Below are 17,489 nucleotides of genomic sequence, written 5' to 3'. Positions count from 1 at the left end.
AAAAAAAAAAAAGGCTGGTCTCATGTACTTTTTGTGATTGCTAAGTTTTGCCCCTGTGCTGCCTGGCTCTTCTCTCAGGCCCGTGTCACATGTTCAGGTGCTCTTTTAGAGCGGAATTCTCCTCCCCAGCACTGTTACTATTCTCTGTCACAGATTCTTTGTGGGTCCTGTGGATTATGCTTCTACACACTAGATGTCCCTGGGCCTCTGTCCCAGCAGTGACAACCAAAAATATCTTGCCAAAGATCTTCTTGGGGCAGACTGTCCCCAACCCCCAACACCAGACTCACTTCTATAGTAAGAAGCTGCGTAGCCCACCTCAGCAAACAGTTAAAGCCTGCTCTAAAACTGGTAGCCAGACTCTCAGATGGTGAGGTGAGGCTGTGTTGGTTACACTCTCTGCCCCAAACAATGACAGGTAAAAGCAATATGGATTGACACAGAGGGAAGCCTCCACTCTTTCCATTTCTACCATTTACACATTTACATTTCCTCTGTCTGGGAAGAGACAAGATACTTCAAAGACTCCATTAAGAAAGTTTCTTGTGACTTGATCCTTGAGGGAGGCTGTGGTAAATAAAATATGCTTCTAAACAGAGATGTCACAGAAAAACAATATTACCTATTACATTCATATGTATTATGTCATGTTTAATACATAAAAGATTAATGGCAGAATATGCATGTTTCATATTCTTCATTGATTGCACTTACTTAAAAGAAAGACTTTATACCCTTAAATCCAATGAAGTAAATCAAAAGTTTTCTTAGTTTCTGGCCTCTCAAACGGACTTGTTCCTCTCTATCTGTGCTATCATCTTACATGTTTTAAAGTCACAAAACAAGTTCATTACATATATGTTAAACCTCAAAACTGAAATCTATGCCATCTGTCACCTATATATTTCCACCTTCCTTATTGAGGTATAAGTAGACTTGGCATTTCAACAAAAATAATTATTAGTTATATAGCCATAAAAGAAAAGAAGCTGGGCGTGGTGATGCATAGCTTTAATCCCAGCACTCAGGGAGGCAGAGGCAGATAGATGCTGTGAGTTTGAGGCCAGCCTGGTATACAAAGCGAGTCCAGGACAGCCAAGGCTACACAGAGAAACCCTATTTGGAAAAACCAAAGGCAAAATCCTTCTATCTAATTGTATTGCTGAAGTGTCCATAGCCACTGATACTTGAATAAAGTCTAATGAGATTTATTTTCCTAAATAACGTTTAACAAATTTTTCTATGGTACTTTTCTATTTAATTTGAGAAATATTCAGAAAGCCGTGAACACTACTTGGTGATATTCGTTTACCACTCTAAATTTGGTGTGTGTGTGTGTGTGTGTGTGTGTGTGTGTGTGTGTGTGTGTATACATACACTGTGTTTGTGTGTGTGTGTGTGTGTGTGTGTGTGTGTGTGTATGCCTGATGCTATAGCATCAGTGGCAAAGGAAGGTGTGGGCATGAGTTGTGTAAACGCTCACCACTGAACCAAAGTTCCTGCCCTGCCATGAGCTGATCTGTATAGCCACTCCATCCTACTGTACCAGCCTTCATTCTTTTTCTCAACTCATCTTGCCTTTTTGAACTGAATTTAGCTTTGAGAAGCAATGGGAACATTGCTAGGATGCTCTTCCTTTGTCAGAACACTTTCTGTTCAATACAGTATCTTACCTGCCCCCAATATTTCACATTCACAAAACAAATATAAACAAAACACATAAACGTATATGTACACACATATCCCATCTGTGTTTCAGTTATCACTAACCCTCATTAACTTGCTCCTGAACTACTATAGTTCCCTTTCTGTTCTTGCTGTCATCATTCTCTCATGATTATAATTCACCTCACATGATTACTCTGGTAGAAGTTCCTTCAAAGTATGTTTTTAAGTCACGTTGAGCTTTGTGCCTCAAAACCATTGAGAGTTCTCCACTATCTGTGGGATGAAAACTACTCAGTGAGTGGAAGATTGAACAGTGAGCTCTGAAAGCAAGGTTCAAGGGTGTTGCCTGGATGGTCTGTATCTGACTCTTCTGAGGACCCAGACAGTCTGGGGCTCCTTACAGTGCTGCCCTGCTTAGTCATGTCCACACATTCGTTTCTTCCACACTTATTTGGCACTAAATCAAAACTGCTCTCTCTGGTCACTGGTCCTTGGGCACTGTGACAGGTGACCCCTCAACCTGCATCTTGTCCTGTATATCCTGCCACTATTTAAGTCCTTCAAATCCAATCTCCTCTGAGTCATTTGAAAAAAAAAAATTAGTGACAAGGACATTTGACGCCCAATTGTCATTTATTCGGTTCTTTGACCAAGTTAATGAATGTTACAGATACTCATTTATGCATTTCATACCTTCAAATCCCAATGCTTTATCAACGGTGAGAAAAAAATATTCAGTGCAAAAAAGTTCTTGAATCTTATAACATATTTAGGAAAGAATGGTGTGACCCTAACCTGCCCCTCTCCCCAGAAAAGTTTAAAAGAAAATCAAAACATCCAAGAATGCTTAAAGGACTTAGAGTCTTCTAGTCTAACTTATCCCTGATCAGTTGTGGTCAGGTGGGACCCTATAGCTAGTAAGGAGCAAAACTATGTCCTGTTCTCAGGTTTCATATTGCTCAACATGAAGCTAGTCATGTATAAAGACTGCGTATTAAGGCCTATCTGAAGTCATAACCTAAAGCATAAAGGTACAAGACCCATTGTTATGACAGGAATAGATTCAGATTAGTCCTTTTCCACCAGAGAACAACACTATGACTTTAAATTTCTTTTTAAATGAAACTTCTATAGGGTGAGCCTTCTGTAGCTCTTGTACCGATTACATTAAGATTACACACTAGGTATCATATCGTGTAGACTCCAGCACTGAATTAAAATTCTGAGTTAAATTTTTGTAAAAATAAACTTGCTACACAGAATGAGCACAATAGAGAAGTATTAAAATTGCTTCCCTTGATATGAAACAAGACAATAAGCCACTACCTTCCCCCAGCTTGGTTTAATAATTCTTTTTCTATAACTGAACACATATCAGTTTACCTTTTAACTGTGGTGAGGAACGTATACGTATCTAGCATACAAGGTTCTAGTTATGAGGCTGAGTTTCTAGCAAAGAGCAATTCTTTGTTTGGGAAAAGGTGATGCAATTATTACCTGTCACTGCATGATGCAGGCTGTCTGGGGTTATTAAAAGAGTCAGGTATGGCCAATTTACAAGCATCACCCCTGCACCTTGCTTTCATAGCTCACTGGTGAGTCTTACGCTCATGAAGGAGCCTCTGGGGATCTTTTTACAACCGACTGTTTATTATTATATTATTCCATCATATACCTCTTGAGAGAAGGCTGTAACATCCGTTAAGAAAAAGCATAAACTTATTATGATTTCTATGGTAGAATAATTCTCTATATATAGTGCCTCAAATTATATATATTTATCATGTTGCTATAGTTTAAAAGTACATTCAAAGAGCAGGTTAAAATGTCCTTGAAACAAGTGATATATTATTGGCTATAAAACAAGTGACTAAAGTTATAAGAAAAGAAAGAAGGAAACTCCAGTTGAGTGTTAACGCTATAGCTGGATGGAGGAGCTAACCTGAACTGCTGTTGGTCCCGCATTTCCAGGACTCAGCAGCAACCTGGAACACTCACTGCTCATGCCAGGATCTTACTGCAGACAACACAATCCACTTTTCAGAGGTTTGGGGACAGGAATTGACAGCAGTGTCAGCTGGCTTACAGAATTTCCAGAACTGCCAAAGAACCAACCATGAATCCCAGCAGTCAAAGAAAAGGCAGCAAGCAGACATACCCAGCTGCCACAGCATGAGGAGGCTGGTACTGGCAGAGACCCCGCTGCCTGCAGTGATGTTAGTGTCTGGGCAGAACCTCCACAAGCAGGAGGACCCAGCTCCCTCCAGATGCTGCCCCACATGCCAGCCCAGCTGTAAGGGGTCTGCCTCGTGTAGAGAGTTCAGTCTCCCACCACCCTTCACTGAGTTAGGCGAGAAGCAAGTGGAGGGTGGGCCAGCGACCACCGGCCCACAAGAAACATTTCTGGATCATGGGCTTAGAGGGCAAAGTAAACACTACTCATGTCTGACCCACAACACAGGAAGTAGACATTTCTCCACTTGTAGAATTTCATAGTGTATGTTTTTCAGTCCGATCGTTATATTAAAAAGTAAGATGACAGATGGGTAATGAAACAAATGTAATACTTTCAGCTATTAGAAAAAGGAAATAAAGGAGGTTCTTGGAGCTACTGTATTCATTGCCTTTGGTATTCGCATAAGGATTACCAGTAGAAGGAATCGTCTATAATTATACTCCCTCTTATGCCTATGAACCAGGGCCTGGTGAGCTCAAATGACTTGGCTAAGAAATAAAGGCTAAGACTAGAACTCAGCCCAACTGAGGGCTTTTTCCTGTTTCACTTCATCACATTTTAGTCTACTACATCATAACATAATGCTGATGTTTAAAATCTGTTATTCTAGAGCAGAATCATATGCCTTCCTCACCTGAGGAAAGCTTTACATTTTTGTTTTTTGCTGCCTTAGAAAAGACGATAATATAACATTATAGACTACAATGACAAAGATCCACATTTCCCGAAATTTCTATATGCAAATTTACAAGAACTTTGTATTACTGTAAGCTTTGCATTCAAAAGAGAACTTAACTTTGATGTATAACAGACAAATTAAATTACATTAAGACGGTAAATCTGTAAGTCATTGTTAAAAAATAGTTTACTTATTTTAAGAAAAGAAAACTTTCCAGTCTTTGATATATGTTCTTACAAACATGAAAATAAAATTCCTTTCCTCAACTGTCCTTTTCCATTTCACACGTATTGATCTTTCCATATGTTTTAAATAATCATGAAATTAATAGAAATGTTTTTAATAAATCCAAATCATAGCTCCTTTCATGTCAAAATATTTTGGGGAAGACTGAGGTGAAAAGCTGCTTAAGCATTAGGACAAACTAAGAACAACCAGGAGCAGCTTTAGAATAGAAACCAAACACTGACAGAGAGATGGGAAGGTGTGTGCAGGTTGGAGGGGCCTCTAAGAGGACTACAGAGTGGAAGGGACATGGCCAGGCAAAACAAAACATGGGAGGAATTAGGTCAAGGAGTGTATGATTAATATGTTAGCTGTCGACCAATGGAAAAAGACATGCCCAGTGGATAAGTAAAGCCTTTCTGTGATTTCTAACAACCTTTTGAATATGTGGTACTTGGCAAATTTCTCAAGATGTCTTCAACTTTCATTATTCATAAGCAGGTCGTGATGTTTACCCGAGTGACCTGTGAAAAACAATCAGGGTGGAACACCACCCTGTTCCTGGCACAGTCTGGCGCTGTGGATCCAGGAGAAATGAACACCCTTTACCTCTACCCCGATACTCCACACTGAGCAGAGAGGCCAACAGGAAGATCCGTCATGGGCTGACTGAGTAACCCTGCAAGTCACACAGGGTTCATAATTGATCACTGTTGTGGAGGTGCTTATGATCCTAATTAGCTTTGAACCAGTGACAAGATTAATAGTGTTGAAAAATAAATCCAGGGCCAGGCATGGTGGTGCATGTCTTTAATCCCAGCATTTGGGAGGCCAGCATGATCTACATAGTTAGCTCCAGGACAGCCAGGCTACATTGTGAGACCTTGTCTTAAAAAACTGGGGTCGGGGTGGGAATCTGTATCATGGGAAAAAAAAACCCTCCAGTTTACGGATTTTTTTTCAATTTTGTGCAAATTAAAAACCAACACTATAGTGAGAGAGGAAGGCTATCTGATAAGGCCAATGTGTCGGCTAGTAAAATAGCTAACACTGCTACAAATTTTGTAGAAATACTACATTTGGAAACCTGGCTGTTTGACTTATATAACAAATTTGATATTATATTAGAAGAAGCCATGCTTTTACATGACTGTACACAGACCAGAGGGCAATTTACGAGATAGATATTTTATGGACGATTTTTACTTTGAGTCTCAATTATTACAAGCATCATTATGCTTGAGAAGATATCAAATGTCTTAGCACTTGTTTGCATCTTAGCATTATATTAAGCACTATGGATACAATTCCTGATGCTCTCAAATTCATGAGAGCATTTTGTAAAACACCATGCTGCACATACTGTCACTCAGAGGGTTCTGGTTCTTTCAACAGTTTTAAAACATACAGCTGAGTTGAAGCAGACAAGTGTGCCACCCAGAGGCCAAAGGAAAAAAAACACACCTTGTGTTTTTATTTGTAAAGCAAAACTAGTAAAGGTTAAATTAAAATATTAACATTTCAATTTAAATATTTATATAGTATATATTTACTTATATAACTTATTTAATTTAAATAGCAAACATTAATATTTGGTATTACTTCTTTTTAAAGCAAAGGACAGTCTTTTGTTGCAGGATATCTGCTCACACTGTAAACCCTGAGATTGTGTTATTCACTGGTAAAACCTGTTTCTAGGTGTGTCTCAACTGTACACCTTTAATCCAAGAGCTTTCTGCTTGAATATTGTAAACAGGATTACATCAAGTCAACCATAGGTCAAGAGGTGGAACAAGCCACCAGTTGAGAGAGTGAACATAAGAAAAACCATAGAGTAAGAAAACGTCAGGAGGACAGATAGAGAGACACACAAAGTAGAAGGGAAAGCCATTTACTTTGAATACTTTTTTTTTTGAAATGGCATGGAAAAGCACCTTCATTTTGGGACATCAGCTGAGGAGAAAGGTCAGTGGGGTGCTTCCTCTGGCTCTCTGAGCTTTCACCCCAGCATTGGGTTCTGAAGCCTTTATTGATAAAATGGAATGGTTGAGACTTTGTTAAGAACAACAGTCTTTAGACTTCTTCCTTTGCATAAACAAATCCTTTTCATGCCATGATACAGGAAAGTGTGCTTCTTTGTGACTCTCATAGAATAAAAACAAGCCTTGACACGGTATCAGCCACAGGTGCACGACTTACCAATTAAAAAATTAAAGTTCACTGTCTTCTCTGTAGTAAATGTTTTCTTTTCTTTTTATAATGAATATAGCATGTGTTTCCAGAAGTACATATAAGTTCTAAAACAACCACCATGATCTACTTAGACATGTGGGCCAAGAGTTAAACTAATTAAGCAGAGACATTTCTTACTTAAATGAGAAAGGCTTCTTTTATTAGAAAGACTGTGTAAGTTTCTTCTGGCAAAGAAATAAAGTTCACTTAGGGTAATTCTGTTTGACAGACAATCATGGCTTCTAAAATATATACTAATACTTGTTCAGTTTAAAATAAAATAGATTATTTTATTTTAAGGTTAAAGGTTAAAAAAGAACAGAAAAATAGTTAATTCTATTAAAGCCACATAAAAACCCAGGCTCCTGCTGGCATACACAATAGGATGATTACAGAAGAAATGGATGATATCTCCATTCTGTCCTAACATCTGCACAATGGGACTGCTGCTGGCATTGGGCTGTCTTTTAAGATTTACATTATTTTATAACAAATCTACAAAAGAGCACTGTCTTCATTTAACTGAAAACATGATGTACATTAAAAATGTGAAGACAATTTTAAGTATATAATTTCAACACCTTTCCTGAATGTAAGATATTTTTAAAACACTTCATGAAAACATACCCTACTGTGAGTTTAACACTGCCATTCTTACTTCATGCTTTATTGTTTTCTCTTCACACAGTGCATCTTCAAACAGAAATACCATTTTAAACTCACTCCTTTGTGGGACTTCCTAACATACTCACTCTAAGAACTACTGCTTTGTGCTGATATTGGATTTATTTTTATTATATCAGGAAATTCTACAGTTGATCAATATTTCCAAATACATTTTCAATAAAAAATCTCTCCTTTAACATAGTGTTGCTAAGTCAACTTTCCTATTTCGGCGCCTACACAGAGGGAGCCCAGTACTACATTCCAAGGTATTCTTTCCTGTTGCTACCCATTAAGCTTCCACATGCCATGCATGACATCATTCTGTGGGAGATGCTTCTTCCTACCTGTAGGGGCAGCTGGGAATAGTTAAGCAGAGAACGTTGTCACCTAGACATCTGTTTTAAAAAGTTAATGAAGCTGTGCTCCAAGCTCGGCCCCTATCATCAACGTGCTCCAGTGTTGCTCAGAGTAAACACGAGCGGAACAACCCAGCAGGACAGCATGGTGATGGCTCAGCGATTACAGCTCAGAGTTTGTAGCAGGAACCAGAGAATATGGGGGCACTTCTCAAGCACTCCAAGAACATTCTAAAGACTCAACTACATTCTGAAGAGAAACAAACAAACAAATGCCAGGCTCGCCCCAATCTGGAGTTTAATTCCCTGGAACCAAATGGCAGGAGACTCGACTGCTGCAAATTGTCCTCTGACCTCCTTGCTTGAGCTGTGGCACTCATGGGCCCACACCCCCACACATACACAAAAGAAATAAGTGAATATAATAAGAACAGTTTTCAAAAGTCCACAGGCCCATCTGCATCACTCCTCTTGTCCCTCTCAAGTGCTAGGGGACTTCCCAAGGGAGGCAGACCACGTACTGGCCACATCCTATAATCCTAAATCCAGGATCTACAAAGAGCATTCATGAAAGACTTGTGCCTTTTTGTTTCTACCAAAACTTCTATTTCTTTGGAAGAAATATATCATACTAAGAGCTTTAATTCACAAGAAACTGTACCTCATAAAAAGAATCCAACAACTAAAACACTAATCTCCAAGTATTTTTAAATTGGCCAGAGAACCACACAGGGAAACAGGCTGAGATGGTACTGTGAAATTGACAACAAAGGCAGAGACTGGATCACATGGGTTTCAGAATAAAATTCAGATTTAGTTGGTGTACGCAGAGTCAGTGGGGGAAGAAGCAAGAATGTGATAAGCCTGATCACATTTTTGAAGACCTATGTATAAAGAGTGGAAGCCACCGAGGATTTTAGCCTTTCTGGTATATTTTCAAAAGCCCTGGTACATATAAAGTGTGACAAGCGGTTTCCCGTTGTGGCACACCATGATAAAGGAGTCACAGGATACCTGGTCCTCGCTGGTTAATCCCAGGTGCATCACAAGGTAAAAATGCACCAGGAAATCCGAGTTTGGCAGAACATCCTGGCGTCTGGTCATCATGGCGCAGATCAGTTTGTAGGCTTGCAGCTTGCCTTCCTTGTATTCATTTGGCAGAGTAGTAGCCTGCCAAGGAGATGATGTTTCTAGATTAAATCAAGTCCAGATGCAGAGCATTTCAACATTTCATTTACTTCTCAGTTTTTCTCAAGACTTGTTTGGAGATATGGGATGCACTGGCTGTAGTAAGACCCAGACTGTCTTCAAAACATGCAGTCTTGGGCAATTGAGTTTTTAAACTCAATTTCCGACAGGAAGAGGAAATTGCAATAAAAGAATAAACACTTGCCTTAAATAGCCATGATGCAAACATTCTGAGTGGTGGAATCAGGAGTGGAGGCGACGGAGACGACTGGTTATCCAAGCTTACTGCTAGGTTATCTCGTATCTAGTTCAAAAGAGAAGGTTAAGAAGGTAACATTCTACTTCTTAGAACCATACAGCAATACTGTCTTGTATAGCCAAGAAACTGTTTCCATTTTTTTTTTCATGAGGAATGAGAAATATGTAGTATTTACAGATTTTTCTTTTATCATGAGATTTCTTGTCCTTTTAAAGTATGTCTGGCTTACTACACGTAGCCAAAGCTTTAAACACAAAAGAATGATACTGCTTTTCAAGCATGTGAATTCCTAGGGAGGTCCCGAACTACAAATGATAAGAAATGATTTCATATATTATGCTATGTAAACATACATCATGTTTTAGAAAAATATTTAATGATAGAAAATATATATTTAGTATCAAAACTGTACATATTCTAAAAGCTTAGTTTTATGAAATGTTTTTTTATCTATGGAAATAAACGTTTTACATATTAATATTGGTTGTTCTATAAAATAGGCATATAAATATCTTCTTCATGCTTTTCTATATTTTCCCCAACTTTGTATACTCACAATAGTATCACTTAACTAAAATGAATAATGAAATCACATATTATCCTATTTTAATATCTTTTACTAATATACTTTTGTACTAAATGAAATAACTCTAAGGCATTTAGTAAAGTATTAAAACTATATATATTATGATTTACTCTTGAGCAATCAAATGTGCGTCATCTAAATGCCTAGCTTGCACTTCAGAACACAGTCACTAGTTTATATATTAAATGATGTATGTTAATTTCTCTGGATTACTGTTTTTAAGAGGTAAAAGCGTAACACACCTTGGCCAGTTTGTACCACAGTTCATAGAGATAGCAAAAAACCTTGGCATGGATCTTCGGTGACTGGATATTATTCACATCCCCGAGGATTCCCAAGACTCTTCGCCACAGCACGGCAGCGGAGTCTGGGTGCCAACCAGTAAGGCTCCCTCCAGCAATTATGCTACAGTCGTCTGTAAGGCACTCTCTGCTCTCTGTGGAGAGAAGTATGGACGTCACTCTGCCAACATGATCTCGATTTCATCATCATAGCTTTTCAGTCTTATTGCAAATTACCTGTGCTAAAATTTTAGGAATTCTTAGCAATTAAGATTTTTAAAATGGCGCAGAATTTGATAGAACAGAAGAAAAAAGAGTCCGTTTTAAAAGGTCAAACACTTGATTCTTTCAAACTGAAAGCCCAACAAGAAACAATGTACACCTGGGGTGATGGTGTGAAGGGTCTTACGAAGCAGGCAAGATGAGAGAGACTTTGAGTAGGGTGGGTACCATGACAGTAGGCAACCCAAAGTCTCAGGGTAGAGACATTTGCATTGGTCTTGATAGTTTATTGAGCATAGAATTTGTGTACAAGAAAGCTTCTCCTCCTTAGGTCTAAGGAATTCATGCAGTCACGTAACGGACACCATTCATCCGCCCATAACCAAGACAAGGCTCAGTTTCATCAGTCGGAAGCACAGCCCTTTCACAGCCCCATTCCTTATCATAAGCATTTCATAACCGCTGTGCTGTGTTCTGTCCCCACTGCTCTGCCTCTTCCACTACCTAACAGAAATTGAATTCTAGTAATTAGCCTTTCTACCTGGTTTCTTTTACTTATCAGAACACACCTGAGAATCATTCATAAGAGTGTGTATGGTGGGAGTCTGTTCCCTCTGACACTGATTAACATTCCACTTTGAGCGACAACATAGTTCATCTCTTCACTGATGAAGAGCATTCAGATTGCTTCCTATTTTAAGCAGCTAGGAATAAAACTGCCACGAACATTCACATGCGGGTGTGCTTGTGTGAACACACATTGACATTTCTCTTTGGTAAGTAACTAGAGTGAGATCCTGGGTGTATCACAAGTGCATATTCTGCACATGCTCAAGCGAAGAAGAGAGTCTGAGGCCATTTTCTGAAGTGGCATTTCCACGAACCAATAGAGTCAGCATCACTCTGAGTGGTGCCCAAAAGTGTCCCTTTGTTCCACATCCTCACTAGGACTTCATTATAACAGTTTCAGCTCTATGTCCATTCTACTAGGAAAGGGGTGGTATCTAGCTGAGGTTTTCACTGGCCTTTCCCTAGTCAGTTAAATATATTAAGCATGCAGTAGCGTGTGATTCATGCCTGGACAAAGTGAGCAAGTGGACAGTGTTGTAGTGTGGGTAGCTTATCAGAGCCTGTGTGGGCAAAGGACCTTGGACAGAGGCATAGAGTTAGCAGTCCAAAGCCCAAGCACATCATGTTCCAATACACAGGTAATTATGAAGTGAAAAGTTTCATACTCTGAAACAAATGTCTAATAACTTCAATGACATACAGGCACCACCAAAGATACAGAAGTTTGCTCTTTGGAAGCCTCTTGCTTTGGGTAGCTAAAGGCTGGAGAAGACCTAACTGACCAAGTCTCACACTTCCTAAAATCATTTTATTTTTTGTCTGTGAAATTTGGAGGAAGTGGGTGGATGGGTGTGGGCGTGTACATGCACCATGGTAACAGGCAACCAAGAAACTCTAAGGGTGATAGGTTTGCAGGAGTCAGTCCTCTCCTTCTACCACATGAGTCTTAGGAATCTAACTCGGGTCTTTGGCTTGGTAGAAAGTGACTTTCCTTGTTGGCCCCTTAAATTGTTTTTTGGTGACTTTTATTTATTTATATATTTATGTATCTGTGCATGCACAAGCTATGATGTACAGAGGTCAGAAGGCAACTCTTGGAAGTTGGTTCTCTCCTCTTACATTTACATAGGTCCTGATGATCAAACTCACATCATTAGGCTTGTCGGGAAGTGCCTTTACCCACTGAGCATCTTGCCAGGCCACAAATTTTCCTTTCTTCTTCTTCTTCTTTCTTCTTTTTCTTCTTTCTTCCCTCTTCCTTTTTTCTTTCCTTTTCCTCCTCCTCCTCCTTCTTCTTCAAGTGACAGAAACACATGGAAGGCACTTGCATGCTGCAGTGCTCATAGCAAGAAGCTTTCTCCTACACTCTTTATAGAACAATCAGTAGCTAACAGCAAACACATCACACAATATTTCCTCACTTCTCATGCTTCTGAATTTCTTTGGGCAGTGAAACCCTCTTCTTACAGTTCTGCCTCTCTCTGAATTACACCCATAGAGAGGAACAGTCTCCAAACCTTTAGCAATCCAGAGTTTTCATTCTGGTTTTCAACCTCCCACTCTGGAGACTGCCCGAAGTTCTCTCTCTCTCTCTCTCTCTCTCTCTCTCTCTCTCTCTCTCTCTGTATAAAAGCTCAGCAACCCCCTCTCACCCGTCCATTCCACTGCTGGCATTAAAGGATGGGAAACCACAGCCAACATATCTGTTGAAGAGCTTGTCTTAATTATAGTAACAGAAGTTGAAAGATAGCCTCATTGTGGGTGTACTATTTTTGAGGCTTGTGTCCTGGGCTGCATAAGAAAGGCAAAAGTGATCTAAATTCAGGCATTCTTTCATTTATTTATTGCTCTCTGCTCTTGACTGTGGGTGCAGTATGACTGTTTCAAGTTCCTGCTGCCTTGAATTCCCCACTATGAGCTAAAATAAACTGTTTCCCGCAACTTGCTTTTAAGGGTATTTAAATTACAGCCATAGGAAGTAAAACTAAGACATTGTTTTTATGGGGGAGGACCATTTCTCTTCTGACATACTTTTCTGTTGTTTTTATTCCCTTTGTTAATGTTTCATTTAGGACATTTTGCTTATATGCCTGTTTTACTAAGATGGTCTCTAACTTTGCTTTTATCATACTGATTTTTGTTTGGATTTGTTATCAAAGTAGCACAGGTAGATAGGAAGAGGGCAGAGAGCTTTCTTTTTCTATGGAACAAGTTGGAAAAGAAAGTGTTTCAGTTTGCAGTTAAGTACAGCTAGGAATAATCCCTTGTTTTTATAAATTTATTCAAATTACCTCTGATATTATCTAAATGATCATATTGTCCATGTATTTGTGTTTTCCCACATACTGTTTCTTTGATCCATCTTGCCTATTTATCTAGCTTTGTTATTTATAAAGGTTGTTTTAGGTCGTTGCCTCTTTCGTGTTTTTGTTTTTTTCACTTTCTAGTACACTCATGTAATCTCGAAGTTTTACTAGCTTTTCAGTTCACAATTCTATGGTATTATGCAATTTTCCTTTAATTTTGGGACTTAGTTTCCTTTTAATCTACTTATATAGATGTACAGTAGGTCATATTTTGTCCTTCATAAAAGAGTTCAGCTACATTCTAGAGATTATAACATACACTTTTATGGTTTTTAGTATCTCATTTTCCTTTAAAAATTTTTTGTTATTCTTACTTTATTCATCATAATCACAGAATGTGTTATAGTACAAACCAGGCATCTCTGTTGATACAAACTGACCAACTGGTTTACATGCTGTGTGCTTTCTAAGCTGTTCAATTAAAAACTATACATGTCTGCCAAATACACACATATAAAATGTGTGTGTCCACTCAGCTGAACTAATTGTATTATGCTTTGTTTATTCTTATTAGTAGTTTTCTTTTTGCTTAACTTATCAGTTAATGGCAGTTTATATTAAGATTTCTTCCTAGGACTGTTTTATCAGTAGTTTCTCATGTCTTTTTTCAGATCTTGCTTCATATATCTTGTGGCTGGCAAGTTCATGTAAATGTAGAATTATTGCTACTGCTGATAATTTCTGCTTTAAATTTTACCCAGCTGGCTACACAGAACTACACCAGTGGTCTTCTCTGCTTTAAAGTATTCGTTCCTACTTACTGTGGTAGCTAATGTGTTTGCCTTATGCCTAAATCTTGCTCTTTGTTTAAGCCATCTTTGCTCTGCTTCTCATTTGAGTATTTGGTGAGAATTTAATGAGTTTTCCCATTTCTGAAAGTATTTTCTCTCTCTATTGTCATATAGTATTCATTCTTATTTACATAATTATCCTAAAATTAGTCTACAATTTACCTCATACAAATAAAGATGGACTAATTTCTGCCTTTTTAAAGGCTTAATCTAAAAAAAAAAAAAAAAAAATGTAGCGCATCTCTGTATCTGAGGCACCTGAGGACCCTAAGAAGGCCGGCAAGGAGCCAGAGGAATGAGTCTGAAAAGGAGAAAGCAGGTCCAAGATGGATCCAACTGTTTTTTATTGATGCAAAGCTCCCCAGACACTGAGAGAAAAGATTCGGCAGGGATGACAGGGGGTGTCATGGGAAGGCTATCCTCAGGAGCATTGATGCTTCTTAGGGGAAAATGAGTCTATTCCCTCCAGAGGAACACCACATATTCCTTGGAGAAGACATAGAACGTGTACAGACATCTGAACCAGAATTTCTTCAGACCATGTCTGGAAAACTGAAGGCACAGAGGGTAAAGCCTAATCATGGGTCCTCTTCTTTTTCTGACTTTTATAATGTCTCAGAAGATACTCCTCCTGTAAAATCAAGTACAGTGCCAAGGAGCTACTGTCTGCAAAGACATGAGGACGTGTTAATGAATGCTTACGACTCAACACAAGCCCTCAAGGAGGAACTAGGAGCATGCTATGGCATTTATTTCTCTCAATAAGACTGCCATTGCTTCAATTCCTTAGTGGTAGGTATGAAAATCAGGTGATTCATAGCTTTGCTTCATCCTAATTCCCCAACTTTAAGACTGCAGCCACACAGAGTGAGCTCAGCCCCAGCATCCCGGTGACATGGCGCCCTGAAGTGACACCTCTGCATGCATGCCGGCTGTACCCACCCACCACTTGTACTGACGTGCCTCCACCAACCAACAGACCCTCAGCTTTAAAGATCTACACAGAAAATCTGTTTCAACCTGCTTTGCATACAGGAACCACTGTTGTCTCAGAGATTAAAATCGTAGGCAACATCACCCGCTATCAAAATATGTGAGTTCTTTAGAAGGTTTTCACGTGGCTGTGTTCATTTTTCTCAATATTACTGTGAAGATTTTAATGAGCTAAAGTGTTTTTGCCCAAAATTATCCGGCTGGTGGCACAAGTTCCAGAACAGATGCTGACATTTTACGTGTAGACGGGTCCTCAATGAAGGAACGCTTGATTAAAAAGAGGGATTTAAGAGATTTTAGAAAATTCCATGTTCACCTCCAAAATATCAAATATTTGCTTTGTTTTCATTAGTGGCCTATATCTTTTTGTTTCACTATTTCTACATGTTATAGAGGCTTTTAAAATTATTAAAGCATGGACTCTTAAACAAATGTAAAATTTTATCATCTTTCTCCAAATCCATTCATGATTATAACAGAAATATAAAATTCAGGAAGTTGAAATTATTGAACAGATTTTAACTGGCAAATAGAAACTTATTACCAAAGGGCCAATTCATTTAGCTGCAATTTTATGTAGAGTTGGCAGAGTTTGAGTAAAGGCAACTTTTTCTTTTGAAAATAAATGATATCACCACTCAGACTCTTGTTTAACAACTTACTTGTAGAAACAGAAAAGCCAGGGGACCAGCTCTGGGATCAGAAGACTGGGGTAGAAGCTGGCATTCTGTGCCATAGGAGCTTAACTTTCTTCATCTGATTTCATTACTGTTTAGTCTCAATTTAAAGACTTGAGAAGGTGGTTTACACATGCTACTGTAGCCTTCACTATTATTTGACTTTATATTATTTCATGATGTACAGGCATATCAGAGGATGGTAAAATACCAATAATGTGTGCACTGACGAACTGTCTCTAAAAATCAACTTCAATGTAGGAGAACAGTGTTCAATTCACACCTGCAGCTGTAATTAAAAGGATTTCCTATAAGGGACATTTGCGTATAGGTCAGTAATAAATATACTAAATAAAAGATCTGAAACTACATTAACTGATGATTTTAAGGTTAAAATTTAATTAATACTTTTAGCTAAATAGTAATCTGAAGCTTAAAGTATATTGTTCATTGGTTTGGGTTATTTACTAAGGACCCGTCTTACCGACACTGTCCTGGGAGTCAGGAGTATTCTGTGCACTCAACAGAGATTCTGCCCTCCCAACTGGAGCTCGCAATCCATCAGAAGACACTGCTCCCCCTCTCCCCCAAAGCAAGACTTTGGCTGTCTCCTATCAAATCTTATCTTAAACCTGATAGGAACCTGGAAAGGAATGATCATCAAAGTTGGGCTTTGTCTTTTAGGATCATAATTAGTTAAAGAATTTTTAAACTTTCTTTGATTTCTCTGCTGAAGTTGAACTATTGCCTCTTTCTTTTTTTAATTATTACAATTTATTCACTTTGTATCCCAGCTGTAGCCCCCTTCCTCCTCCTACTCCTCCCATGCCCCTTCCCTAGTCTACTAATAGGGGAGGTCCTCCTCCCCTTCCATCTGACCCTAGCCTATCACCTCAGGGAGAGGTGATCAAAGAGCCAACCACTGAGTTCATGTCAGAGACAGCCCCTGTTCCCCTTACTAGGAAACCCACTTGGAGCCTGAACTGACATGGGCAACATCTGTGCATGGGTTTTAGGTTATCTCCATGCATGGTCCTTGGTCCTCAAAAAAGACTGATTCTCCAACCAAAGACCACTGCCACTTTCTTAGGGTTAGCTTTTTGTTGCTTGTCTTCCTTTCTCATTTAAGAAACACTCTCTAGCCCAAGATCATAGGCAGGGTCCCCTTGCCCTCATCTCTCTTTCTCTCTTTTATTTCTTAAAAGACATTTTTTCCAAGTGTTTTTTTAAAGTTTCCTTTTCATATTTAAGAGTTCTATACCCATGGAACTGACTTCAGGCACGCTGTAAGGTAAGGACTCTATTTCTTTTACCTCACTAACTAGACAGCCTACTGAGGCCACTTATAGCAGGCTGCTCACTCTGCCCTGGCTTTGTTTTTCCAGATGAAAAGACAACAGAGCTTGGTCCCCATATTTTCTTTCTCTACTTCTTGACTGAACCTGAAGATTCCCTGGGTGGCTCCTGTGTTTAGCGACAAGTAAAACAAACTCT

At 38.9% G+C, this 17,489-nt stretch overlaps 1 protein-coding gene across 4 annotated transcripts in view; it reads right to left on the bottom strand.

Annotated features, from left to right (window-relative positions):
* Positions 1-17,489, bottom strand: part of Ralgapa2 (Ral GTPase activating protein catalytic subunit alpha 2) — a 259,063-nt gene that overhangs the window by 128,877 nt on the left and 112,697 nt on the right. For all 4 annotated transcript variants that reach the window (XM_055602595.1, XM_055602598.1, XM_055602597.1 and 1 more), the window contains exons 21-23: positions 10,338-10,531; positions 9,456-9,554; positions 9,077-9,232 (exon numbers count right to left, since the gene is read on the bottom strand). In XM_055602595.1, the coding sequence (XP_055458570.1) occupies positions 9,077-9,232; positions 9,456-9,554; positions 10,338-10,531 (449 nt within the window). The remainder of the gene's footprint in view (positions 1-9,076; positions 9,233-9,455; positions 9,555-10,337; positions 10,532-17,489) is intronic.

Source organism: Psammomys obesus, unplaced genomic scaffold (genome assembly GCF_907164565.1).
Source record: "Psammomys obesus unplaced genomic scaffold, mPsaObe1.curated_primary_1811, whole genome shotgun sequence".
Lineage (NCBI taxonomy): Eukaryota > Metazoa > Chordata > Mammalia > Rodentia > Muridae > Psammomys > Psammomys obesus.
Note: the sequence above shows the minus strand (reverse complement) of the source record. Positions and strands in the feature narration are given on the sequence as shown.